This window comes from Camelina sativa, chromosome 2, assembly GCF_000633955.1.
Source record: "Camelina sativa cultivar DH55 chromosome 2, Cs, whole genome shotgun sequence".
NCBI classification, from domain to species: Eukaryota; Viridiplantae; Streptophyta; class Magnoliopsida; order Brassicales; family Brassicaceae; genus Camelina; species Camelina sativa.
In genome coordinates, this window is record NC_025686.1 from 7,194,817 (window position 1) to 7,221,210 (window position 26,394).

Consider the following 26,394-nt stretch of genomic DNA (forward strand, 5'->3'; position numbering starts at 1 on the left):
AAAAATATGTTCTTCGTCTAATATGGTTTCAAGCAATTATGTTTCGAAAATAAAAATCTTGTAAACTATATATTTGGGTAGGTGAATTAACTCGACCACCAACCCGACCTAATTTGATTGTTTAAACTTTTATCATTAACTCGACCACCAACCCGATATGGTACTCGATCATTAGCATCGTGTGGTGTCTGAAATTGTTCATCATTTTGTTCTTAGTTTCTTGTCACCCGACCACCAACCCGACATGGTAATCGATCATCAGCATCGTGTGGTGCCTCAAGTTGTTCATCATTTTGTTCTTAGTTTCTTGTCACCCGACCACCTACTCGATCCGATACTCGATTGCTTGCATCGTGTACTTTGGTCGAGTAGTTCTTTGTTTCATCTTTTTTATTTTTGTTCATTCTAGATTGTTAGATAAAACTCCCTCTAAAACTTGGCTTGACTTGCATAGTGTTGATTACATTCTATCCGCTAGCATTACAACCATTTGGATTGATAACCTTTTGTACTAGAACTGCATAGGGAATTGATACCCTGGGTGAAAATCATGGATCAGTATGTAAGTGCTAAATTCTCTAATAAATATCATTGGCATGAGCCACACTCCATTTATTATATTGTTTATACTGTTTTCAGCCCATTTATTATATCGTGTATACTATTTTCAGCCCATTTATTATATCGTTTATATTATTTTTAGCCCATTTACGGCTAACGAACGTCTTAAGCGTTGAGTTGTCTGTCACACTCTAACGATACAATCTGTTACTGTTAAACGAAGAAAAAAAACCAAAGCAAGTGTGTTGCTGGATATTAGCATCCTTCATCAAGCCAACTTCGATCTCATATCTATATGCTTCATGGAAAAAACTAAAGAAGTGAGAATGGACGACGAGCAAGGGAGACCCCATCAATCTACCACTACCAAGGTAAAGTAACCACACTACTCTACTATACTACACATTACTCGGTGGTCTTTTTATCTGTCACCACTTGTGGATTTTAGCGTTCCAAAAGTATGTTCTTTGTCTAATGTTGTTTCAAGAAATTTTGTTTTGAATATATAAATCTTGTGAACTATATACTTGGGTAGGTGGATTAAGATCTTATTCAATGTTTATTAGTGAATCATTTGACTGAGACTTAAAAAGCTATAATTTTTTTTTTCTGGATGTGTCTTTGGCTGATTGATTAAGTTAATTATATGTAATCAGCATTTATGTTTGATTAAACCATAAAGCTGTCAAAGAAAACTTCAAAGAGCCAATCATGCATCAACATACAACTGTGAGACTTTAATAAGGTGATTTTAAAAATATATCTTTTAGTACTCAGCGGACATTTTGTTTACTGGCCTTTGAAACATCGCTCTTGTTACACTAAAGTCGTCGCCCATAAAGACAAACAAAGCTAAATTAGAAGTAAATAAACTGTTTGGAATAGTTTTAAGGTGAGACATTATCAAACTTATTATGAGATCCATCCTTTGTTCGTCCAAGTAACCGCTAAAACCATAGAAAAAATAATTATTCATGTAAGAACCAAAAAACTATGCATGTACCTAGAAAGTGCTTGGGTCATTACACAAAAAGATGTGTATGTGCTATTAGATTTTGTAAAAGTGTGTATATGTGCAAAATTCTCTAATAAATATCATTGGCATGAGCCACTGTCCATTTATCATACGGTTTATATTATTTTCAGTTCATTTATTATATTGTATATATTGTTTTCAGCCCATTTATTATATCATGTACACTGTTTTTAGCCCATTTACAAATAACGAACGTGTTTAGCGTAGAATGGTCTGTAAAGCTATAACGACACAACCTGTTATTATTAAACGAAAACCCAAATAAGTGTGTGGCTGGCTGTTATTATTCATCATCAAGCCACCTTTGATCTCATATCTATATGCTTCATAAAAAAAACAAAAGAAGTGAGAATGGACGACAAGAAGGAGAGACCCAATCAATCAACCACTACCAAAGTAATATAACCACACTATTCTACTACACATTACTCGGTGGTCTTTTTATATGTCACTACTTTTAGATTTCAGTGTTATAAAAATATGTTCCTTGTCTAATGTGGTTTCAAGTAATTCTGTTTCGAAAATAAAAATCTTGTGAAGTATATACTTGGGTATGTGGATTAAGACCTTTATCAATGTTTATTAGTGAATAAGTTGATGTAGACCTTATTCAGTGTTTATTAGTGAATCAGTTGATGTAGACTTAAAAAGTTTTATTGTGTGTTTTCTGATATAATGCAAGTAAGTATAGCTTCATAATATCACCGTAAGATTGAAACTACATTAATCGTGACTGTTGATTTGGATAGTCGATAACGCTAACTGGTTTTGTCTTTAAACTTGAACAAATAAACTTTATTTTATTTTTTTCCAAACATTTTAATAACCATCTAAGCATATCAATGTGACAACATAGATTCTGTTGGTCAATCTGTTTAGGTTGAACCATACATCTGTGAGACTTTAATAAAGTGATTGTTTTTAATATTTTAGTATTCAGTGGACATTTTGTTTACCGGCCTTTTAAACATCGCCCATAGAGACAAACAAAGCTAAATTAGAAGTAAATAAACTGTTTGGAAATAGTTTTAAGGTGAGGCATTATCAAACTTAATATGAGATCCATCGTTTGTCCTTCCAAGTAAGCATGACCAAAATTAAACCGTAACCGTATTTCAGACCGTAACCGGACCTTATCCAAACTGTAACCAGACCGTAACCGTATAAAATGGTTAAAAGCCGTAACAGTTAACCGTAAATATATGGTTAAATTATATTAACCGTAACTGTTAATTAACCGTAACCGTATCAAAGCCGTTGGTTAACCGCATAGTTAAACCGTAATTTGTTAACCGTAACCGTTTAAAAAACATAATAAAATATACTAATAACTATTTATTTAATATAAATCATATGATATAAAGAAATATGAGTACACTAAAAGAACATATTAATTATAAATAAATAATATCAGTTATATTATATCATCAAATAATATCAACCGTATCATATTATCAAATAACCATAACCGTATATAACTGTAACCACTTCAACCGGAACCGTATTTAACCGTAACCGTTTAACCGTTTATTAAATGGTTATAGTTAAGGTTAAACAAAATTTCTAACCGTAACAGTAATAACCGTAACCATGGTCATGCGTGCCTACTTCCAGGTGACCGCTAAAACCAAAAAAAAACAATGTATTCATGTAAGAACCAAAAAATTATGCATGTACCAAGAAAGTGTTTGGGGCATTACAAAAAAAAAAGTTGTGTATGTGCTATTAGATTTTGTAAAAGTGTGAATAAGTGATATATTCTCTAATAAATATCATTGGCATGAGCCACATTCCATTTATTATACCGTTTTTACTATTTTCAGCCCATTTATTATATTGTGCATATACTTTCAGTGTGTACACTGTTTTCAGCCCATTTATTATATCGTTTATACTATTTTCAGCCCATTTGCGGCTAACAAACGTGTTAAGCGTAGAGTAGTCTGTCACACTCTAACGACACAACCTATTACTGTTAAACGAAAAAAAAAAAAATATAAAGCAAGTGTGTGGCTGGCTATTATCATCCATCATCAAGACACCTTCAATCTCATATCTACATGCTTTATCGAAAAAACTAAAGAAGTGAGGATGGACGACGAGCAGGGGAGACCCAATCAATCAACCACTACCAAGGTAAAATAACTACACTACTCTACTACACATTACTCTGTGGTTTTTTTATCTGTCACCACTTGTGGATTTCAGTGTTCTAAAACTATGTTCCTCGTCTAATATGGTTTCAAGTAATTCCGTTTCGAATATAAAAATCTTGTGAACTATATACTTGGGTAGGTGGATTAAGACCTTATTAGTGAATCATTTGATGTAGACTTAATAGGTACAAAACTTTTTTTTTGGATGTGCCAGATCTTGGCTGATTGATTAAGTTAATTATATGTAATCAACATTAATGTTGGATTAGTTTCACAAATGCCCTTTTTGACTGAGATTCAAAATTTCTTGTGCAGACAAGATCTGGTACTCGTGAGGGGTTGATAGATACGTTTGCTGTACAGTGTGGATGGTGCTTCAAATGGAGAAAAATATATACTCGGGAAGTTTTTGAGGAGATTAGAATGAGAGTAAAAGAAGAAGAGTTTGTGTGCAATACGATTGAAGGTGTGTCATGTCTTGATGATGCAGAGCTAGAATATGACTCCACTAGAATATGGGTCGTGGACAAGCCTGGCGTGGCAAAGACACCAACAGGGTTCGAAAGGGAGATAGTTTTGAGGAAGGACAACTCGAGAGTGGATGTGTTCTACGTCACTCCAACAGGGAAGAAGATGAGGACTCTCAATGAACTTGCAGCCTTCATCGATGCAAATCCAGATTTCAACCGCTTGAAGAGTTTACTTTCACAGCCCCAAAAATAATGGAAGAAACTATACCGGGTGGTAAACGTAAGAGGATCTCCAAGCCATCCAAGGAACATGAGTAATTTGAGCTACCAAGCTTTTCCGAGTCTCCAAACTTTATTAGCCTTTGGACTTCTTAATTTGATATGCTTTTTAAACCTCTCTCTGACTCTGGCTGGATCTTTATTTTTCTTGTGAAAGTTGACATTTCTCCTCTTTTCATTATGTCATACCTACATGAATCACTCTTACAATACAACAATCAACTAAAAGACGATGAGGAGAAAAAGAATTATAAAAAAATCCCTCAGTATGTACAAATATGACAAAATGTTTTAATAGCATAGAGACTGGTTGGGCGGATCCAAGCATCATAGTCTAGCTCTGTATAGTCAAGCAGCGTGTAAGTACAGTCCATAGGTAAGTGGACAGATCTAGAAGTGAAGGATTTTTTTTTTGTCTAATGATCTTAGTAGGAGAACACAAACAATGGTAACTGTCATAGCTTCCGAAGGTACAATCATTGATCTTATTGCCATATTGTGTGGCAAAACTGACGGTTTTTATAACAACAAAATTATGGGAAAGATTCTGTATTCTCAAGATGGCACTGAAGCCATGAATTCTAAAGGACTCAAAGAAAGAAAGTGGTTTGTAAATCTAACACAAGTCCTTGATCCACGTCATCTTCAAGCAGTTTGAGCAAGAGGTTCATCAGATGCTTCAAGCCTTCAAAAAACAAAATATACACCACATTCATAAGTTACTGATCTTACTACAATGATTAGTCGTACTGGACATATACGGGTCACAGTTACATTTACCTTTCGATTCCTTCTCCAACCTCGACTCTCAGAAAATTGGAAACCTTCACAGGTGAACCCACCTCCTTGGACAAATTATCCACCAGTGTCTGTGGAATAGGACTCAAAAGCTCCATTAAACAAGCGATGACAAGCAATGCAGAGATAATCATACGGCAAAACTTGGTGTTATAAGCTAAATCTACATACCTTAATGTTTATAGCATCGTTCACAATAAACTTTTGCTCCATTAGAGCAACTTCTTCAAAATATTTACGGAGACGCCCTTCCACAATCTTCTCTATAGCCATCTGAGACTTGCCTGTACTTTCTGCCTGTCATATACCACAAATTTTGATAAGCAAACTTTTCCCCACTCGGGTTGTGTCTGTTTACAATTTACAGCTCAGTTTCATAAACAATGAGGTGACGCTGACCTGAGACTTCAGAATCTCGCGTTCATTTGCTATTGCTTCTGAAGAAACTAGGTCTTTGCTTAAAAACAAAGGCTTTGCTGCTACAACATGCATAGCCAGTTCTGAGCCTACACGCTGAACAGCCTCTAGTTGAGTATTTTCACCTTCTACTTCGAGAGATACAATCCCAGCTATACGACCCAACCCTATTCTCATATAAAAAAAATAGTCAGAAAGGCGCATAAATATACCACAAAAATGAGATAAGTGACAAAGGGAACAACAAGAGACCTGGTTGAGGACTTGTGTGAAGATATGCAGAAAGGACACCTGCTGAAGATTTTGACAACAAGAAACCTCTCCTAAATTTCACGTTCTCCCCCATTATCGCAGCTACTTCAGTAACAGCGTTTGAAACCGTTGTTTCACCACTCACTTTTGGATGATCCAGATTAAGCTTAAACTCCTGAATAGAATCCGTAAGAGTGATTAGAAATCAAAACTGGATATCAATATCTCAGACAGTGCAAACATCAATCAACGATGTTAAAGAAACGAAAGGAAACAAGAGTGTACATAAAAAAAACTTACCTCAAAAAGCTCAGGTCCAAAAGGGAAGACGCCAGAAACTTGCTGAGAACTAGTTTCAACCAGCAAAGCATGTTTTGCCATAGCTAAAGCCTGCAAAGACATGTCAAATCTTGATAAGAAAAGGAACAAAAAACTCATCATTCAGCATAAAAAATAAAGCATCCCATGTAAAAATTGTTATGGGCACTAACCAAGTACTGAAAAATCTCATTTCTAGCAACAAAGTCTGTCTCACAGTTAAGCTCAATAACAGCAACTTTCCCCTCATTTTGAGCAACCGCAAGCATTCCTTCAGCAGCAGTCCGTGACGACTTCTTCGAAGCCAATACTTTCCCTCTCTTCCTCAAATCCTTCTGAGCAGCCTCTGTGTCAAATCCAAAAACTCACACTTATAAACACACACACACAAACAAAGAAAAAAAAGAACCTGTAGAACAAAACCCAATTAACTTACCAAGGTCCCAGTTGCATTCAACTAGAGAAGCCTTGACATCTTTAATAGGAGCACTAGTTCTTTCCCTCAGTTGCTTAATAAGGCTCATTTGGTCAGATACAGCAGGAGCTTGCGAACTAAAACTCCGTAAGAAGTTCCCAAAACCACGAACAGGGCTTGTTGTGTATCCAGACAACAACACAGAGCTCTTGTTCTGTGACAAATTTTCCAATTTGCTTGCCACAGTAGAGTACTCATTCCCAGAACTAAACCTACCACAAGCACTATAATAAAAGACTCCAATTGGTCTTCTCACTGCCCTAGCAAACGCCATTGTTATATGTTAATCACTTCTCTGCATCCAAAACAAAAAACCCTCAATTTCATTAGTATAAAAATCATTCCTTTAGATCATTCCGAAACAAAATCAGAACTTTAGAGAATCAAACGCATGTCTTAACTGATTCTCTTCTACCCAAAAACACTGAAGTATAGAATAGCTTGACTATAGAAATAGATCGACATGAAACGAGATCGAAATAGCTTAGAAATGGAAGCTTACCCGGCGATGGAAGAGTTGTTTTGGTTACTGTGATTACGACGGCGATGGTTTTGTCAAAAAGGGGTTTTAGATAATAAGTTCAAACCCATTAGATGGCCCATTAAGAGTTAGTAATGTCCCTCTTTTATGCGCAGAGTGTCTTAGCCACTGATACAGAACTTTGCATCCTTCACTGTGAATTAGTAAATTTGTTGTCTCAGAAAGTAAAAATATTTTCGATACCAAGTGAAGAGTGAAGACCATAACCAAGATGGAGCAGCTTCATTGAGCAAGAGACCTTGGTATCGTTTATTATATGCTTGATCAATCCTAAAAGTATTTAAAGGTTGCTTTTGTCAATAACAAACGATGTATTTGAAGAATTCACAACTCATTTGAGAAACTTGTTGAACTGAAACTCTCGAGTAAAAATTTTGTGGAACCAGAAAATTTAAACAATTACAAAATCCAAAACAAATATATTTTAGAAACAAACAAAACTTTTGTGGAGATTCATCTGTAGGACTAAAGCTCATATTAACTATATATACATCAGGATATGGTATTTTACCTTAGAAACTATAAGAGCAAATTTACATCACAAAGTGGGATCTTATTAAGAAGCCAACAAAAAAAAATGAAAAATAAAAAACTTTAGAACAACACCAAAAAGTAGTTCTTTTACCTTACTACGTATACCCATCAGCGGTATAATAACCCCCTAACCGCTGATCAAACCACAACTATATAGACCAACGCAAGTATAGCTCTTCTCTCTCATTCCCATTACCCCTTTTTGAGGTCAAACTCCAGCAGGATATAGATAAACTATCTTATAATCATTCCAACACTGTACGGTTAGATTGATGTCTCGATCATATCTCTTTGGGTGTTGAGCTTGTTGTTCATACGCAACACCGTTATAAGAACTTGGGTTGATACCTGAGCTTCTTCTGTATGTATATATGGATTCAGACTAACTGTAGAACTTTGATGGACCCATTTGAGCTAGCTGAAACAACCATATTCGATCTTTTTCTCCAGCAAACACTTGAAACAAATAGGTTGTTGTCCTCCTCAATCTCTTTACCTGATATAGGATCAATAGAACCAAACTTGTACGAGGTAATGGGCATAGGAAGAGACCGATGATAGGCATACACCTGACCAAAAAAAGAGGAACACCATTTTTCTCAATCCGAGAGATCACTACACAACAAAATACAAAATTATATTCATTTACGATGGTTTTTCTATTATCGAGCCCTTATGACCTGCTAGTTATGTATTACTATTTTTAGTAGCAACTGATCCGTTCCGTAGAGATAGACAGAATTATGGAACTTTTGTGCATCAAGAAGAAGTAACTCTAGAGATACTAATTAAGTTGAGAATCAAACTTTCACTCGGTGGCAATGCTTGTTGAGGGAAAGAAAGGGAAATTCAGACCACAAAGTTCTATAGGAATATCAATGTGTACCCAAGTATGTAGGAGCATACCTCATTTGTCTCAGAGCCACACGCTATGTATCCATCCGAAGTAGACAAACCAACAAAGTTCTGAAAAAAGGTAAGGAAAGACAAATCAACCACGATGAAAAAAAGAGAAACATTTCAAGGGTTAACTTAGATTTGAGTTTCAGCATTAGCTACCTTCTCATTTGTATGGCCACCAAAAGTTAAGCTGCAAGCATTGGTGGAGAGGCCACCGTGAGTGGTTTTCTTAAGATCCCAAAGCTTTAACGTGTTGTCAGTTGATGCTGTGACAAGGGTTTCATTATCCAAGAATTTTGCGTAGCTAACTGCTTTGTTGTGTCCTGACAGTATACACCAAGGAGTTCTTAAATTTCGTAGATCGTAGCAGTACGTTCTGAAATCTGATGATCCAAAGGCTAGCAAATGAGACGACTGTGGAGAAAATTGGACACAGCACACGTTTGCAATGTTCCTGATTGTTCCTAAGCAGTTCCTCTGCACAGTCATGCAAGAAGATTGTCTATTAGTAACAAGGCTGATATACAAGCGTACCAACATAACAGTATAATCCAAAGTGCTATTAATTCATGTCTATGTATGCTAGATATCTCAGTAGGAGTAATTATTAGACGACATATTGTGCCTATGCATGTAAAGATAGAGAAAAGCATGCCTCATTGATGTTCCATAGCTTCACAGAACAATCATCGCTTCCACTGGCTAATTTTGTCGGACAAGCTTCAGAGAAGTCAACAGACCAAGCCCTCTTCTCATGCTCTATGAAATGTGAAATGGCCTGTCCTGTTGTCACATCCCATAACTGGATCCATCATAAAACATTTGTATTCATTAGAGAAAAGAAAATAAAGGACCCATCAAGTGATAACCAATCTATATACATCTTCAAAGGTTTATATACCTTGACAATACCATCATAATCAGAGGAAGCTAGGTAGTTCCTAATGTAGTTGTTCCAGCAAACGCCGCTGAGCTTTGATCTATTTGGCATTTCTACGGCTGGATAATGAATGTCGACAGATTCGTTGAATAGGGAATTGAACTCAAATATCTTAATTTTCTTAGACACACCAGCGGTAGCAAAATAATCCTCGTCGCGATCGAATCCGAGAGAACAAATCACATTTGAAGTGCTGTTCAACTCGCTGGTCCTCAGCACAGCCCGGGTTTCAAACTTACTATGTCGAGCATATTTGCATAATCCATCAAAGAACGCTCCAACACGATCATCTGAGCTCCAAGTCTCGCTGTTTTCTACTTCTGCTACAGTTTTATCACAATCTCTTAGGAGTTCTCTATCCGGGCGTAACCTATAACGTGCTTCAGGGAGATGGGCATCTATCCTTGCTGCGAAATAAGCGCTTTCGAGCTGATTAATGTTCCTGATCAGTCTCATTTCAGGTACACTAGAAGCAGGAGATGAGCTAGAAGCTTCTTCCAGAGACAGAGGCCTTATGGCACAACGTCTCTTGACAATTTCTTCGATATCTGCTTCTAAGGACCCAATTTCTTCAGTCAACTTTCCAGCATGCTTCTGCCGTTTCTCTTGGGATATAAAAAGGAAATGCTGCAACAGTTCAGAATCTGCGTCCTCTCGTTCAATGGAGAAAGATAAACCTTCAGCATACAAATCCGGGATTCCATTGACTACTTCAGATTGTAAGATTTCCCTGATACAGAAAAACATCAAACTTATTTAGAGATAAAGCCAACACACAATCTCGACGAATAAAACATAACAGGGAGGAGACTATCAAAAAATACGGGGAGCTCGGTTACTACAACGACTATATTTTACAAAGTAGAACCTAACTATCCTATCTGAAGCTGTTTGCGAGACAATGTTCCCTAGTTTACATCTAGGAGAACAACACCTCCACATTTGGTGCATATGTACATTTCATGTGTGATATATAACAAGATTATCTTTTAATATCCCCACTAGATAATTATAGCCTAAACCGTCGACAGAAATAAGCATACAAAAGTTTGATAATGCGCTTTCTATTTATTGTAGCTAAAGAGCTTGCATTGCCTGGTTGATGGTCGGCATGAAGATTCTGGATGAAGTAACCAAAGACAAAATCCAGCTTCCTTTGGATTCTCCGACAGAAATTTGGGAGAAAGAATTCGGTGTCGGATGTCAGACATTGCAGCCTCACGAGCTCTTTCACATTGAAATTGACTAAGCAGCTGACAGAAAAACCCCAAATTAGAATATCACTCAGATCAAGATATACATTAACCTAAAAGCCATGCAGCCAACTGTACTGTCAACAAGAAACTTCACTGTTAGCATAACATTACGAACATGCTACACTATCTAATTCTATACGAAAATGCCTAGTTATGCTGTTATGCACTTGTTATTCAGACCACATTGCCTATCAACATAAGTCAAATGCAAACTGGAGCCGCGACACGTATGCCAAAATTTTACGATTGATATATTAGTAAGTGTAAAACCAGAGAAGCCAAACATGACCCGAACATGCTATGGCCCAGTTTACAAAGCTACATTAGTTTAACACATTAATTGTAGGTTCGGGGTAAGGGCTATGCGGTTCAACTCATGGATATGTTCACAATTGCAGGCAAAAAAATCTACAATAAAGATGTCATACCACAAGTGCTATTAATAAAAGTTCATCCATACCTCATAAAGAAGAATACCCAAACTATAGATGTTTGAAGAGGCTGAGCGAGTGTCACCCCTGAGCTCCTCAGGACTCGCATACCATTTCTCTTCCAACTGCTCATTCATTGAAGTAAAAGGACCGGTAGCTGTACTACAATGAGGTTGACTAGATCTAACATGAAACTCCTGTATTGCGCCATCACCATTTTCAGTTTGGATATTTACACCACCAGCTCGTTGAAACATTGGCCACTGTTTAGAGCTTGGTCCACTTGACTTCTGCTTCTTTGCAGGGATACAGGGACTAGAAGTATCTCCTGACCGTCTTCTAACCAGAGGGTTTTCGAGTTGATTTAAAGTCTCTTTGTTCAAGTTGCTGTCAAAAGACTCTTGTTGAGAACCTGAACCCACATACTTGACTGCATTTTCCTTGAAAATTTTGAAGACAGATGGCCGTAGGTCACATAAAACAACTCCTTGAGAATGAAAACAATCCACTTGGTCCATGATCTGCCTAAAGATATACATACATTCTGCTCTATTAATTTCCTGCCGCTCCGACTTCAACCATTCTCTCAGACTTAAACCTTCACCTCCACAACCTCCATGTATATCTGAAGGGTTAACACAAGAAGACGGTTTACTAGCTTTGGAAGGCAAATACGGCAAACCATCACAAGCCGCCAAAGGGATGCTGCTAGAAACATTTGCTGAAGTATTCGATACTACTAAAGGGCTAACAGAACTAGCTACAGTTTGCTGATCCACATTGCCAGCTTCAGATTTATTATGTGGCGGACCTCTGAATGTGACTCCCTTGCCTTTCAATGTTTTTCTAACAAAAAAACGAGAAAACCCAGACTGCGATATAATCTTTGTCTTGATGCCATCGTGGGCCAATGCCTCTAGTGGTACAGGATTCCGTTCAGCATTAGCTTCACCATTAACAGTAATGGCCAGTTGACCGGTCGAAGTCTCAGGCAAAGACGTTTTGCCTGGAATTCTCCAGATACTTGGTGTTCCCCTGCCAACTTCCTTCTTACCCAAAGAACTGCTACCAGGTAAATCACCATCTAGAGGAAAGCGTTGCAGAAACTGAGTACGATTCATCTCTAATCTAGCTCTACTACTTGGTCTACCAACTATAGCCATGCTCGATCCCTCACAAGTTTTAACAGTCAACTCCTCAACAACATCACCCACATCATTCGTATTCAGCCGGCTAGAACATGGTGCGTTTTCTACTCGGTCCTCACCACCATTCTTACCATCTAAAAACTCTGCTATGACACCATAGGAACAATCAGGAGAAGCCTCATCTCTTTCAACCTGAACTTCTTTGATTTCCAGAATTTCGCAGGTCTCCGGTTTAAAAGATTGGTCAACATTCTTGAATTGGAGGTGAGCAACATCAGCTTCATCAATCCTACTCACATCCCCTACTGAACCTTCATCCATCATTCCCTGTATCACTCAAAAACACAATAAAAAAATTCAACCACTAAGATCATTCCAAGGTATTAGTTACACCACCACTACTAAAAAGCCATTGATTGATTTGACAAAGAACATAATACTAAACCCCTTCAGCGTAGCTTCAAAACAAAGCCAATAAAGCAAAATCAACCGGAACAAAAACAGATCAGCTATATAATTCAGAAATCGTCTAGGTCTTAATCCGGAAACAAAAAAAAACAATCCCACTTCTAATTAAAAAAAAACGAATTCGTAAGAACCAATTCCACAAACATATAAGGACTATTTCATCACCCCAAATTAGGCAAAATAAGGGTGAAAACCTTCTAAATCCATCCGTAATTGATATTTTCCAAAAAAGAAAGAAAAAAAAAATAAAGTTTCTATTCTACCTGAGAGGAGATGATTAAGAAGAAGAACACGAGCCGTGAAAAACGAATCGCGGGAGGAAGCCAATCATTGACGAAATCTATCTAGCAATGAAAAAGAAGAACAAAGATCCACCGACGTAATAATCAATCGAAGGAGGAAAGAGGAAGAAGATAAGTAAACAAAGGCGGTGCGGTTGGAGAGAGCGAAGAAGCGAGCAGAAGAAATCTGAAAACAAAACGACGATTCTTTGAGTTTAAAAAAAAAAATAAAAAAACGCCGATTCCGATAAAAGAAAGTTTTCTAAGGCAGAAAATAAATTCTGACTGTTTTTAAGTAAGCGACAGAGCATACGAACACGATATTAGATAGAGAGAGATGATAATATAAACTCTAGGAACAAAAAACAATTATCCACATTGGTCCTTCAGTTTGTCAATGTTTACATAAATATACCAATACTTTGAGATTTAAACCTGTGGTATCTGTATTTTTATAAGAAATTTACTACTATTTACATTTCGAATTCTTTTGCAAGAGATTGTTTTTCAACAATTTAATTTTCACATGTGAGTATAGTTTTTAAAACGCATAATTTCTATTTAATGAGATGTAATAACTTCATAATCGATTATTTTCTCATCAATTTATTGCCACATTTATGTAATTTTCGAATCTAATTTTATCCTTTTATCTTTAGCAATTAAAAAATGGGATCGTTTAAAATTGTAACCTAGTCACCAGTAGCCTTGTTTAAAAGCAGGTGCACAAGAAGAAGAACACAACATATCAGCCAGAAGTACCAAACTCACCAATGCACATCTTCCACAACCTTAATGTGCCAAACCTCATAAATGGATGCTTTATGCATCCGATGATACTAAATGTCCTAGATGACAATGGCTTTCATGTATTCTGTAGCAAAACTTAACAATGTGGAAAGAAGATACCTTATACAATGCTATTTAATGGCATCTTTAAGGATTCAAATGTCAATGCACTTTGAGGTATGGTGTATAAGTATAACAGTTGTAAGATAGAAACTGTTATCTGTTATTATTGCTCACGAAGTTTAGACTTGTTCAGTTGTTTGTTATAGTTTCTCAATAGAGAGATCTTGATATAAACTCCTAGACAAAACAAAAGCATTAAGATGTCTATATATGTAAGAAGATTTCCATAACTAATATAGCTTAACTTAATGAGTGCAGCTTCTAAATTCACTTCTTCTCTGGCTCTTAGTTCTCTGCATCTGAAATGTTCTAAGACTTGTTGGAACTGCTCCCAGGACCTTTAGGGATTGCCCACTCGGGCCAGTTACGCGGCAGCTTAACCACAACTTCATAGCCGTCAGAAGATGATGTTGATGACGAAGACGAGGATGAAGGAGAACTCGGCGGTGGGTTATTATTAGTTCTCGGGGTGGAGGTTTCTCCCAATGCTCGGTTCTCTTTTGGTGAGTTTTCTCTGTTCCTGCATTGTTCTTCTTGGTTATTGCCCATAGACTCATGAGAGCTTATGTTACTCTCTCTTGGAGTTGGAGGTTTATCATGTTCAGCAGCATCGTTTTCGTCATTGATCATCATCGCATCTACACACAAAGAGAGACATAAACAAAAAGGTCAACACTTTATTACTCAAGATCAAGATTTTGCAAATCTTTAACTTACTGGACACATAAATGCCTATGTATTACCTGTTCCAGCGTTGTTTGCATTATGATTCACCTCATTCTCGCCTTGACCAGCAACATTATGATTCACCTCATTCTCGCCTTGACCAGCAACATTATGATTCACCTCATTCTCGCCTTGACCAGCAACATTATCAGTCTCACCAATCTCTGACACAACAGCACTCTGAGTAACCGAAGCTGCTACCACTTCCGCATCATAGAGCGATTCCAAGTGTTTACATTCCTCTTCAACAGCAACAATCTTCTCAGCTAACTCCACATACTTCTTCTCCAATTCAACCAACTCTTGTTCCTCTTTACTTTTAGCCAACAAAAGCTCCTGGTTCTTCGTCATCAGTTCATTAACCATAGCATCTTTCTCAACCTCCATAGTCTTCTTCATCTCCTCAAACGTCTTCTTAACTTTCTCCTTCTCAATTCTCTCTTTCACACATTCATCAAACAAGCGTCTGTTACTCTCCTCAAGCTCCTTAGCTTTCTTCTGAAGATGCAACTTAACAGCCTCATAAGTCTCCTCAGCGAGCTTAATCCTTTCCTGAAGACATTCGTAGTCTTTCACCAAAGTCTCGTGATTCTCCTTCAAGATCTCATGCTCCACCGTTATCGATTTCTCTAGACCAAACATGCTTTCTGTTCTTCTCTGAAATCGTCCGAAAACAAAATCCTGAAACAACAACATCAAAAAGCTTAATCCAAACTCAAACATAACCAAAAAAAATCTACAAAAACCCCTAAAACCCCCAAAGTTCTGTTTTTTTTTAGGCTAAAAATCCAATCTTTACCGATCATCAACAAAATAATATGAAGACGAGAGCTTTAAACCGACGATGCTTAAAGCACAAACCAGTTCTGAGCTGGGAGCTCAGATTGTGGAAAAACCAAATGGGTCTCGGAGGATTCAGAGAGTAAACACGAAGAGAGTATGGTTAAACCCAAGATTATCTAAAGCAAAAAAGTCAGGTTCTTTGAAGCATACAAGAATGTATATACACAAAGAAACAGATAAAAAAGGGATTTTCCTAGAGAAATACTTACGGAAACTTGAAGAGAAACCTAACGATGGAAGAAGGGAGAAGAAGAGAAGCCCCCTACCTAAAACGTTGATCCCCTGTAAATGAAGATGATGAGATAATGTTTGTAATTAATTAATATTATTCAAATTAATTCTTTAATTCTTATGGTAACTTTTTTTTTTGGGGCAAAATGGTAACTTTTAATATCTTTTGTGCTGTTTTTAGCTGCCTTGTCTATACAGGGATGAAATCTACCGTATCCGTCGAGAACTTTCCATCTTATAATCATTTTTTTTTTAATAGTTAGTATCAGTTTGTGAATATTTATTTTAATTTAACGGATAGAGATTATTTAAGTGAGAGAGCTACCCGTAAATTTTTTTTGTGGATATTTTAATTTTTTAAAGAATTGATAAAAAAATTACCCAAATTTTCTTTATAACTTTTTTTTATGAACTTGAACTTTTTTTTTTGTCAACCATTGGACTTTATAAATATCAATTTCAAAGTGGACCTTTACTAACTATACAAATTTGTCAATCATGTCATATGTTACCTAAAATTTTCATGATATGATTGTATTTTATGGAAATTAGTTTGACTAATGGGTTTTTAATACAAAATTATTTGTTTCAGTCGTACCCTCTTTATTTTTTAAATAATGTTCCAAAACTTTTAGAAATATCTGTTCTGAATTGGACATTTATCCAACCTGAAATCACTTTTATCCAAATTGGTGAGAATATGTGAACTGAATTAAATTACACTAATTTTTCAATCATGCCATGTTAAATTACACTGAATTATTCAAAAATACATGTTTCTGTCCATCTTTAATTTTTTTATTAAATACTGAAGTTTAGAAATATCCATTTCGAAGAGGATTTTTACATGACCCAAATCATCTTTATCCAAATTGGTAAGTTTGAGAAAAATTGGTGAGTATACCTTTAACTACACAAATTTTCCAATCATAATATGTTACCCATAATTTTTTCAATCAAAGTTTTTATTTTTATTTTTTGATAAAATCAAAATTAGTTTAAATAATAGTTTTCATCATCCAAATTATTTGTTTTAAATTGATATACAGATTAACGACATGAAGAAATAAGAGATTTTATTTGAATCAATTTCCTCCCACTAGACTCCCACGAAAAAATCATGTTTACAATTATAGTTTTAATTATTATTATCTCTATTAATCCATATTTTAGGGAAAATTATTTTGAAAAGATGTACTCCCTCTTTCCAAATTATAAGAGATTTTCAGATTTCTATGCATTATTTATGTTTATTTTGTATGTTATGACCATTTATATTATATAGTCTTTTTTTTCACTAAATTGATTTATATTAAAAAGATATAGTTTCAAGGATTTACAATACTGAAACCTTGACATAACACAAAAAACATAACCAAAAAGGAGCAGAAGCAATTAATATAGCCGTCCAAAAAGAACCCGCTCAAGCAGCATTTGCTTTTTCTGAATCAAACAACTGAGCAAGCCAAGAAGGGAAATCCATAGCTACGTATGATTGACGGCGATCCTCTCTCGTGACACTTTTTGCTATCAAGTGTGCAGCGAGGTTTGAGCTCCTGTCTTCCAAAAAGAATTTTCAATCCAAAGGGTTTCTCAACAGAGCTGAAATTTGCTTTACCTGGAACTTGAAGGAAGGCCAAGCAGGGGGTCTAGTAATCGCTCCTATAAGGTCACTGTCCTCCGAAGCAAATATGATGTTCGAGAAATTATGACTTCTCATACTATTTATAGCCCATAACCAGCATTGTAGGGTAGCATCCATCTTACCGCAAACTGAGGCAAAGGATCTTCTACTATGCAAAATGGTATCTCCTTTCTCATTTCTGAGAACCCAGGCAGCTCCAGCAATTTTTGAAGCTTTGTCCCAAGATGATCCTACATTACATTTGATCCAACCATCGGGAGGGGGAGACCAGCGCTTTTTAACAAACTGACTAGTAGTTCTTGAATTCACTATATCGATTTCTGCCAGGGAGTGCGCATGGAACCATTGTGAAACATTGTCACTTATCTTAGCGATAGTTGCAGAAGCACAGAACCATCTCCCCTCAATAGAGAACAGATTCCTGTTTTTCCAGAGTTGCCACAATATCCAGGGGAAAGCTTTCCTTATCTCCAGTGGGACATTTATGTTTGAGCTTGTAAGCAGAAGGTAGTAGACATTTTCAAACACCGATACCGGATCAAACCCGTTTACTGGAGATGGAAAGTTAAAGAGAGCCCACACCTGTTTTACAATGGTGCAGAAGAACAGTACGTGGTTAACTGATTCCCCTTCCATTCCACATCTCTGACATCTTGAGTCCACTTTTAAGCCTCTTTCCAGCATTTTATCTACCACTGGTACTGTTCCACTAACTGCTTTCCACATAAATTTTTTGATCTTTGTAGCAGTGTTGCATTTCCAGATCTTCTCTTTAATGGAGAGGATGGAGGGTTGCATCATGACCTCTCTTAGTAGATCAATCTTCTCTCTTTGGTATTCCGACCAGTAACCTGATTTGACCGAATAAGCTCCACTCTTTGTATGCTCCCAGATCCAATAGTCCTCAGAAGACATGACTGGTTTGATTTTGAGTATATGCTCGACATCCCTTGGGAAGAAGTGGTACTGGAGTTTAGACAAATCCTAAGTCTGAGTAGTTGGGTCCAACAGGTCTTTAACCAGCAGGTCGAGATCAAAAATGACATTTTTCATAAGTGGAGCTCTCATCACACCATCTAACAGCCACCTAGTGGTCCAGACCGAAATTTTTGCTCCATTCCCAACCATTTGTCGAAGCCCTCTTTTCAAAAGATTCCTCCCATGTAGAATACTTCTCCACGCAAAAGAAGGTCTATCCCCCAAAACAGCATTGAGGAAATCAGTGTCTGGGAAGTATCTACTTTTGATAAACTTGGCAAACAAGCAGTCTTCATCTTGCAAGATCCTCCAAGCCTGTTTAGCAAGAAGAGCCTGATTGAAGATTTGGATATCCTTGAAGCCTAGCCCTCCTAAATGTTTAGGGATACAGAGCTTTTTCCACCCAATCCAGTGCATCTTTCTTTTATCTTCTGTAGAATTCCACCAAAATGCGGACATTGCTGATGTTAGGTTCTCACACGTTTTCTTGGGGAGCTTAAAGCATGACATTGCATAGACCGGCATAGTCATTGCCACTGACTTGAGGAGAATCTCTTTTCCACCTTGGAATAATGTCCTAGCAAACCAACCTGACATTCTTGATTTTAATCTCTCCGTGATGTAGCTTAGCATTTCCACCTTGATTATATAGTCTTTTTTTAGTTCAAATGTTTAAAATAAATGTTTAATAGTAATATTTTCTATATAAAAATAACAAAATATTACTCCCTCTGTTTCATATTAAGTGTCGTTTAAGATTTTATCATACATAATAAGAAAATCATTAAATTTTTTATTTTACCCTTTTATTAATATTTTATACAATTTTTCTATTGGTCAATACAATAAATTAGTATGAATAAAACTGAAAATTTTACCAAACATCTACATAGAAAATAGAAAATGATATTTATTTTGAAACAAATAGTAAATCTAAAATGATACTTAATAAGTATTAAACAGAAGGAGTAATAGTTTCTTTAACATTGTGTTTTTAGTTAGAAAACTTAATAAAATTGGATAAAATGAGTACTTTTAAAAAGTTATCTATAGTTTATTGATGATAAATTGTAAATTTTAAAAAGGAGAAATTATTTTTTATTGGTAATGCATTTATAATCAAAATTGTGTTAGGTGTTAAAAAGGTAATGCATTTATAATCAAAATTTAATATACTACTTTTTTAATATGTATGAAAGCTTTAAAAAATGAATTAACTAAGAAGAGAGAGAGAGTAGCACACCATCAACACCACAAAACATTAATTAAGAAGCTTTAAATTCACATTAATCATTTTTGGAATTTGTTAATTCATTAAATTATTGCTTTATTAAACCACGTAGTCAACATTCCAAATTCCTTTGCTGACCAAAAAAAACCGTAATATCATCATACATCATCTCTCTAATTCTTCAAAAAATCCCAAAACGAGATTGAAGAAGAAGATGAAGCTAAAATGGGAATCAATCTCTAACGTTCAGCAAAACACATTTCTCATAAAACTCGTCTCTGCTACTCTCATCACTTGTCTCGCTTTTCGTTTCTTCGTCCTCCAATTCGGCCAATTTCACCCAGTTCATGTGTCGGTGAACAGAGACTCCGATCCTCAGATTTCTCCGCCGTCGGTTTTCTTATCGGATAACGAGGATCAGATTCCTGGAGGTAACATTAGATTCTAGCACAATCAAAACTACGATTTTCGCTGTGTTTTTTTTTTTTTTGCTAATCATGTATCTATGGAAACTTCTGAGATCTAGGGATTTTAATGTTTACAGTTTTGGGGATATGATCGTTTGTAATCTGTAGTGTCTCTAATTCATGAGCCTTTAATCAAAGATTATCATCTGTATTTTTTGTTTATAGTGTTTAGTTACTTATCAAGAGCAGCTGTGTTCTTACTTACTATACTAAGTGAAACCTTTAGGTTTAGGTGGTGCTAAGATATATATATATATATATGCTTTGTTGTTATCAGATATTGAGGTGGAGAAGTGTGATTTATTCAATGGGAAATGGATTAGGGATCCTCTGGGACCAATTTATACCAATGGGTCATGTGGTATCGCTGTAGACAGTCACCAGAATTGCATCACCAATGGTCGGCCTGACTCTGGTTATCTCTACTGGAAATGGAAGCCTAACGACTGCTCTTTGCCACGTTTCGATCCTCGGAGATTTCTTCTGCTTATGAGGAATAAATCTTGGGCTATCATCGGTGACTCCATTGCTCGTAATCACGTCGAGTCTTTGCTTTGTCTGTTATCTACAGTAAGGTTTTTTTTAATTGTTGCTTGTTATCTATTTGCAGACTTTAAAAAAAGTAAAGATTTGTAATTGAAGAGTGTTGTTGGTCTTTTTCTATGTTTCAGGTTGAAAAGCCTGTAGAAGTGTATCACGATGAGAACTATAGATCAAAGCGTTGGAATTTCCCTTTTTACAACCTCACCGTATCCAACATTTGGTCACCTTTTCTTGTGCAAGCTGCCATCTTCGAAGACTCAAACGGTGTTTCATTAGCTGCAGTCCAGCTTCACCTTGACAAACTCGACAATACATGGACTGATCTATTACCGAGCCTTGACTATGCCATCATCTCTTCCGGGGAGTGGTTCTTGAAAACCGCAGTCTACCATGAGAATGCGAATCTCGTTGGGTGTCATGGCTGCCCGGAAAGTTCAAACATGACGGATTTAGGATTTGACTATGCTTACAATACATCGTTGCGCCATGTTATGGACTTCATAGCAAAATCTAACACTAAAGGCGTGGTCTTCTTCCGCACTTCGATACCCGATCACTTTGAAAATGGGGAGTGGCATAACGGAGGGACATGTAAGAAAACAGAACCAGTGAGCGAGGATGAGGTCGAGATGAAGGTCTTGAACAAGATACTGAGAGATGTGGAGATCAATCAATTCGAGAGAGTGGTTAAGGAGATGGGTCAGGAGAGTGGGAAACTAAAGCTTCTGGATTTTGCAGGAATGTTGCTGACTCGACCCGATGGGCATCCAGGTCCATACCGAGAGTTCAGGCCGTTTGATAAGGACAAGAACGCAAAGGTACAGAACGATTGTCTACACTGGTGCTTGCCTGGTCCCATTGATCACTTGAGCGATGTCATATTGGAGATCATACTGGATGGTCGAACCGGGAAATAACCGAAATGATTGTATCTTTAGTCAATGCCTGAATTGGTATAGGTCATGTAAATTGGTAAAGCTGAAGAGATTTGGTTCACAGCTAAAGTTTCCCATGAACCGGTTCGGTTCACCAAAGCAATTCTTATAGATAAATTTTATGTAAATCAGTTCGAAATTCCATTAAATTGTCTATTTTTTCTGGATTTGGTTTGTTTACTTGAAAATTCGAATGGTCTCAACTCTCAAATTCAATTAACAAAAAAAAAACGTTTAAAAACGGTATAATCTTCAGATAAATTGTGATCTAAACCGGGTTAGTGAGTTGGTGTGGTTTAGAAATTGAAACGGTTAAAATCTTTTTAAAAAACAAAAAAAAAAAATAGAAAACTAAAAAAATATCTTCATATCCACAAAAGGAACAGTTTTGAATTTCAAAAGTATTTGACCGTTCAGCCTTCTTCTTCTTTCTATATAAAACCCAGAGGCTCTACTAAACTAAATCGCTAACCCTAAATCTCAAAAATCTCAATTTCTCTCTAACCTCTTTTTACACAAACGCTCTCGTTCAATCTCTCTGTTTGCGATGGCGACAGTTTCAGATCCAGCTCCGGCGAAGAAATCGAGAAACAGCAGAAAGGCGTTGAAGGAGAAGAATGAGATCGTCCAGTCACCGTCGTTGTCGTCACCGGTCTCAGCAGCAGCCAAGGGGAAAGAAGCGAAATCGTTTGAGAAAGATCTGATGGTGATGCAAGCGATGTTGGAGAAGATGAAGATCGAGAAGGAGAAAACTGAGGATCTGCTGAAGGAGAAGGACGAGATCCTGAGGAAGAAGGAAGAGGAACTTGAGACTAAGGACGTTGAGCAGGAGAAACTTAAGACGGAGCTGAAGAAGTTGCAGAAGATGAAGGAGTTTAAACCTAACATGGTACGAATTCTAGATCTAGCTGTGGTTCAATGCTCTTTGACTCTTCGTGATAAATTCAGTAAAATCTGGTAAATTCGTATCTGTTATGGAGCTAATTGATGGTTGAATTGCTTGATAGAAGTTTTAGTTTAGATCTGGTATTGATGTTAGATCTGGAAATTGGTTCTTTGAATCCTCCGTTACAGCTCTGTGGTTTGATGAAGCTGTTTGAGATTTGATTGATTTCTTCTACGCTTGTGTTTAAGATATAGATGTCAATTTGAATGTTCAATGACGTGATACTGGTTGTTTTGGTGATTGATTTGGGGAATGTTTATGTTGTGCTTCCACAGACGTTCGCGTTCAGTCAAACTTTGGCACAAACTGAAGAGGAGAAGAAGGGAAAGAAGAAGAAGGATAATGCTGAAATTAAAAGACCATCGACACCGTACATTTTGTGGTGTAAGGAGAACTGGAACGAAGTCAAGAAGGACAATCCAGATGCTGATTTCAAGGAGACATCGAACATTCTGGGTGCTAAGTGGAAGACTCTGAGTGCAGAAGAGAAGAAGCCTTATAAGGAGAAGTACCAAGCGGATAAGGAAGCTTACCTTCAGGTTACTGCTAAGGAGAAGCGGGAAAAAGAAGCTATGAAGCTTCTTGATGATGAGCAGAAGCAGAAAACTGCAATGGAACTGCTTGATCAGTATCTCCATTTTGTTCAGGAAGCTGAACAGGACAACAAGAAAAAGGCCAAGTAATGATACTGATCTCACTATTTCACTCAACATATGATTCATATGGATTATATTAGTAAGAAAACTGACTGCATTTTCTCGTTTTGCAGGAAGATTAAGGATCCTCTGAAGCCAAAACATCCCGTATCTGCTTACCTGATCTATGCAAACGAGAGAAGAGCTGCTTTAAAAGGAGATAACAAAAGCGTTGTGGAGGTAAAAGTCAAGAATTAGGAGTTGTCTTTTCTCAATTGTCATTTGAAACTGTTGAAGCTTAAGTTGTGTGGATGAATGATGATTATAGATCGCTAAGATGACTGGAGAAGAGTGGAAGAGTTTGTCAGAAGAACAAAAGACTCCCTACGATCAGGTATAGACGTATAGTTCATCATAGACATAGTTGTGTTAAGAAGTGAAGTTAATAAAGGGATGGTTCTAACGTATGTGTGCATATTCTGGAACTTTTGTAACAGATGGCAAAGAAGAACAAGGAGATATATCTTCAAGAAATGGAAGGATATAAAAGAACAAAGGAAGAAGAAGCCATGAGCCAGAAGAAAGAAGAAGATGAACTCATGAAGCTCCATAAACAAGAAGCTCTCCAACTTCTCAAGAAGAAGGAGAAAACCGAGAATATCATAAAGGTTAGTTAACTTAACTCACAATGCATTTAGTTATCCTGGGCTCAAGCCACTCACTAACAGAGCATATGTATCTTGCAGAAAACAAAAGAAATGACCAAGACCAAGAAGAAGAACGAGGATGCTGATCCAAACAAACCAAAAAAGCCTGCTTCTTCATACTTACTCTTTTGGTATACTCAAAACCCTGAATCCACAAAACAATCAGATCCAATCTCAAATCTTTTCTTACTGGTTTTTGTAAACATTGTTGTTTTTACAGCAAAGATGCAAGGAAGAGTGTGGCAGAAGAGCATCCTGGGATCAACAACTCAACTTTGACTGCCCACATTTCATTGAAATGGAAGGTATTATCATTTATAAAATCCCAATCTGAGTATGGACTTTATAATCATTAACCCTGAAACTGATTGGGAAATGTATCTTGTTTTATAGGAACTTGGTGAAGAGGAGAAACAAGTTTATAATCAAAAAGCTACTGAGTTAATGGAAGCTTACAAGAAAGAAGTGGAAGAGTACAATAAGACCAAGACTGTCTCGTAGAGGAAAAAAAACTAACTCAGCAGTAGAAGAAAAAAAATGAGAATGTTCAAGTTTGCTCACATTGAACATCTCTCTAGTCTCTATTATGCAAAAACAACTCTGCTTTTTAAGATTTCAATTAAGGTGTGAAACTAGTTTTATTTTCTTTGGTTACTCACTATATAAATAAATAGTTAATCTCAAGAATAATGATAATCAAATACCTAATGAAAGTAATAATAAAGTAATTAAATCGAATCGTGTAAAAACGTGGGGAAGCCTGTGGTGTCAATCTCAGCCGTTGGATCAAAATGAAAATCAACGTCGAAGATTGGAGAACTTCCTGTGGAGGTATTAGTGGAGATCAGTCCGGTGAAATCCGACGGACCAGAGCTACCGACGTGGCAAAACGTTGCTCCACCGCCGTGGATGGAGTCGTAAGAGTAAAACGGCGGCGGCGTAAAGGGGAACGAGAAACCGTGGCCTTCGAGTCCGTCGGTACGTACGGTGAGATTGGTCCTGAGATTGTCGAGGAGGTTGTTTTGGTAATTTACGACTTCTTCTATGTGGTTTTGGTTTGGTTTGGTTTCGGCTCGTTTATGTGGAGGTGGGTTCCCCTGTTGTGAGCAAGTGTGTGTTCCTCTGTATGTTACTTCGAAGATCGTTGGATCACCGTCCGATCTTTGGACTTGTTTTGTAGCCCAACAGCACTGTGTGTTACGAAATGTGCATCTGTAATAACTCCTGCAATAACAAACAAAAAAAAACAACAATTACTCGATTAATTTCATAAATATCATCTTTATGAAATTAAGAACAAATTAGTATGATGATAATTAATTACCTTGGATATTTGGCGCCCAAAATATCTTTTTGGCCATATTTTCTCCAGCTATAAACATCATCATGAGGTCCTTCTAAGCCTCTCTCTGGACTAATCCTCACTTGCTCTGTCCACTTTGGCAACATCTTCCTGCACAATTTTAAGATCACTAATCAAAAACTCTATAATTTTGTTTTCCACATTATTAAAAGTGCTACAAATGATCTCTTCCTTAGTTACAACTCTCAACATTTTTTTTTACCTCTTTTTGCAACTGTAATCTTTGCATCCCACATCGAAGAACTCTTCGCCTTTCGGACTTTCGTTAATCGACGCTGGAGATTCCGGAACCTTACCGGAGTTAACTACCGGACCCACCACCCTCTCGGTAGTTGGATTGTGTGATCCGTTCAGCATCATAATAGCGTTCTCGTAGGAAGAAACTACCTTTTGTAAGAGAGTCTCCTTCATCTCGTACGTCAAACATGAAGAAGAAGAGGATGACGATGGCGCCGGGGAAGCCTGGAGTTGCTTTGCAGCTCTTAGTCCATGAATAAGCTCGTTTAGCAAATTCCTCTGTTCCCAATTCATCATTTCCATGTTAGTAGTTACCTCACCAAAAGAGTAGTTCCGTCACTTTTAGTGTCCCGGTGATCCGAAGGAATAGTAAGGTTTAGGACATAAGATTTAAAACATATGATTGATGAAGTTTTTTTTTTTGGTATTTGATGATGAGAATGTTTTGGTTGTGGAGGGATGGTTTTTAAAACAAAGCGTGTTCTTTTGGAATTTAAGGGGTTTTAAAAAAGTTTGATGTGAGTGAACTTGTGTTTGAAAATTTGACCAAGTGATCAAAACTATTATATAAAAGATTCAAAGTTGAGAAAAGTCTTTGGTCCTCAATTTTATTAAGAAATCTATAGTTCCAGAGTGTATATAAGTGGTGGTGTTTACTGAAGGGTAATGCTGACCAATTCAAATTTGGATTTATTTTAGTTTAACTAAGTTGATTAGTTTATTTAAAAGTGATT

General features: G+C 36.7%; 9 protein-coding genes across 11 annotated transcripts; 3 read left to right on the plus strand and 6 right to left on the minus strand.

Annotated features, from left to right (window-relative positions):
- On the plus strand, positions 3,608–4,688 carry LOC104719299 (methyl-CpG-binding domain-containing protein 1-like). Its single transcript, XM_010437190.2, has 2 exons — positions 3,608–3,733; positions 4,069–4,688. Exons 1-2 carry the CDS (start codon positions 3,689–3,691, stop codon positions 4,474–4,476), a joined length of 453 nt encoding a protein of 150 aa, XP_010435492.1. The 5' UTR covers positions 3,608–3,688; the 3' UTR covers positions 4,477–4,688.
- LOC104719306 (elongation factor Ts, mitochondrial-like) lies at positions 4,935–7,373 on the minus strand. 2 transcript variants are annotated; one of them, XM_010437210.2, is made up of 9 exons: positions 7,265–7,373; positions 6,724–7,057; positions 6,461–6,633; positions 6,270–6,359; positions 5,970–6,144; positions 5,700–5,884; positions 5,472–5,597; positions 5,283–5,371; positions 4,935–5,187 (listed from the first exon to the last, which is right to left on the minus strand). In XM_010437210.2, the coding sequence occupies exons 2-9, from the start codon at positions 7,034–7,036 to the stop codon at positions 5,148–5,150; spliced, it is 1,191 nt and encodes a 396-aa protein (XP_010435512.1). In that variant the 5' UTR covers positions 7,037–7,057; positions 7,265–7,373; the 3' UTR covers positions 4,935–5,147. The 2 variants fall into 2 exon arrangements, with proteins under 2 accessions (XP_010435512.1, XP_010435504.1); XM_010437202.2 differs by having other exon boundaries at positions 7,164–7,272.
- LOC104719320 (protein SPA1-RELATED 2-like) lies at positions 7,703–13,561 on the minus strand. The gene is made up of 8 exons (XM_010437218.2): positions 13,244–13,561; positions 11,394–12,839; positions 10,773–10,930; positions 9,639–10,407; positions 9,393–9,539; positions 8,897–9,214; positions 8,744–8,803; positions 7,703–8,406 (listed from the first exon to the last, which is right to left on the minus strand). The coding sequence occupies exons 2-8, from the start codon at positions 12,834–12,836 to the stop codon at positions 8,215–8,217; spliced, it is 3,087 nt and encodes a 1,028-aa protein (XP_010435520.1). The 5' UTR covers positions 12,837–12,839; positions 13,244–13,561; the 3' UTR covers positions 7,703–8,214.
- On the minus strand, positions 14,258–16,076 carry LOC104719327 (gelsolin-related protein of 125 kDa-like). 2 transcript variants are annotated; one of them, XM_010437233.1, is made up of 3 exons: positions 15,952–16,042; positions 14,917–15,580; positions 14,258–14,811 (listed from the first exon to the last, which is right to left on the minus strand). In XM_010437233.1, the coding sequence occupies exons 2-3, from the start codon at positions 15,539–15,541 to the stop codon at positions 14,483–14,485; spliced, it is 954 nt and encodes a 317-aa protein (XP_010435535.1). In that variant the 5' UTR covers positions 15,542–15,580; positions 15,952–16,042; the 3' UTR covers positions 14,258–14,482. The 2 variants fall into 2 exon arrangements, with proteins under 2 accessions (XP_010435535.1, XP_010435543.1); XM_010437241.2 differs by having other exon boundaries at positions 14,367–14,811; positions 16,009–16,076.
- On the minus strand, positions 17,550–18,533 carry LOC104749301. Its single transcript, XM_010470900.1, has one exon. It carries the CDS (start codon positions 18,531–18,533, stop codon positions 17,550–17,552), a length of 984 nt encoding a protein of 327 aa, XP_010469202.1.
- On the minus strand, positions 18,603–19,193 carry LOC109126474 (uncharacterized mitochondrial protein AtMg00310-like). The gene has a single exon (XM_019230042.1). The coding sequence runs from the start codon at positions 19,191–19,193 to the stop codon at positions 18,603–18,605; it is 591 nt and encodes a 196-aa protein (XP_019085587.1).
- Positions 19,940–21,939, plus strand: LOC104719343 (protein trichome birefringence-like 23). Its single transcript, XM_010437258.2, has 3 exons — positions 19,940–20,258; positions 20,572–20,864; positions 20,966–21,939. The coding sequence occupies exons 1-3, from the start codon at positions 20,042–20,044 to the stop codon at positions 21,752–21,754; spliced, it is 1,299 nt and encodes a 432-aa protein (XP_010435560.1). The 5' UTR covers positions 19,940–20,041; the 3' UTR covers positions 21,755–21,939.
- LOC104719361 (high mobility group B protein 13-like) lies at positions 22,193–24,701 on the plus strand. The gene is made up of 8 exons (XM_010437276.1): positions 22,193–22,661; positions 22,994–23,397; positions 23,488–23,593; positions 23,682–23,747; positions 23,851–24,021; positions 24,100–24,191; positions 24,281–24,365; positions 24,454–24,701. Exons 1-8 carry the CDS (start codon positions 22,320–22,322, stop codon positions 24,559–24,561), a joined length of 1,374 nt encoding a protein of 457 aa, XP_010435578.1. The 5' UTR covers positions 22,193–22,319; the 3' UTR covers positions 24,562–24,701.
- LOC104719353 (probable WRKY transcription factor 41) lies at positions 24,588–26,177 on the minus strand. The gene is made up of 3 exons (XM_010437268.1): positions 25,626–26,177; positions 25,385–25,513; positions 24,588–25,284 (listed from the first exon to the last, which is right to left on the minus strand). The coding sequence occupies exons 1-3, from the start codon at positions 25,961–25,963 to the stop codon at positions 24,789–24,791; spliced, it is 963 nt and encodes a 320-aa protein (XP_010435570.1). The 5' UTR covers positions 25,964–26,177; the 3' UTR covers positions 24,588–24,788.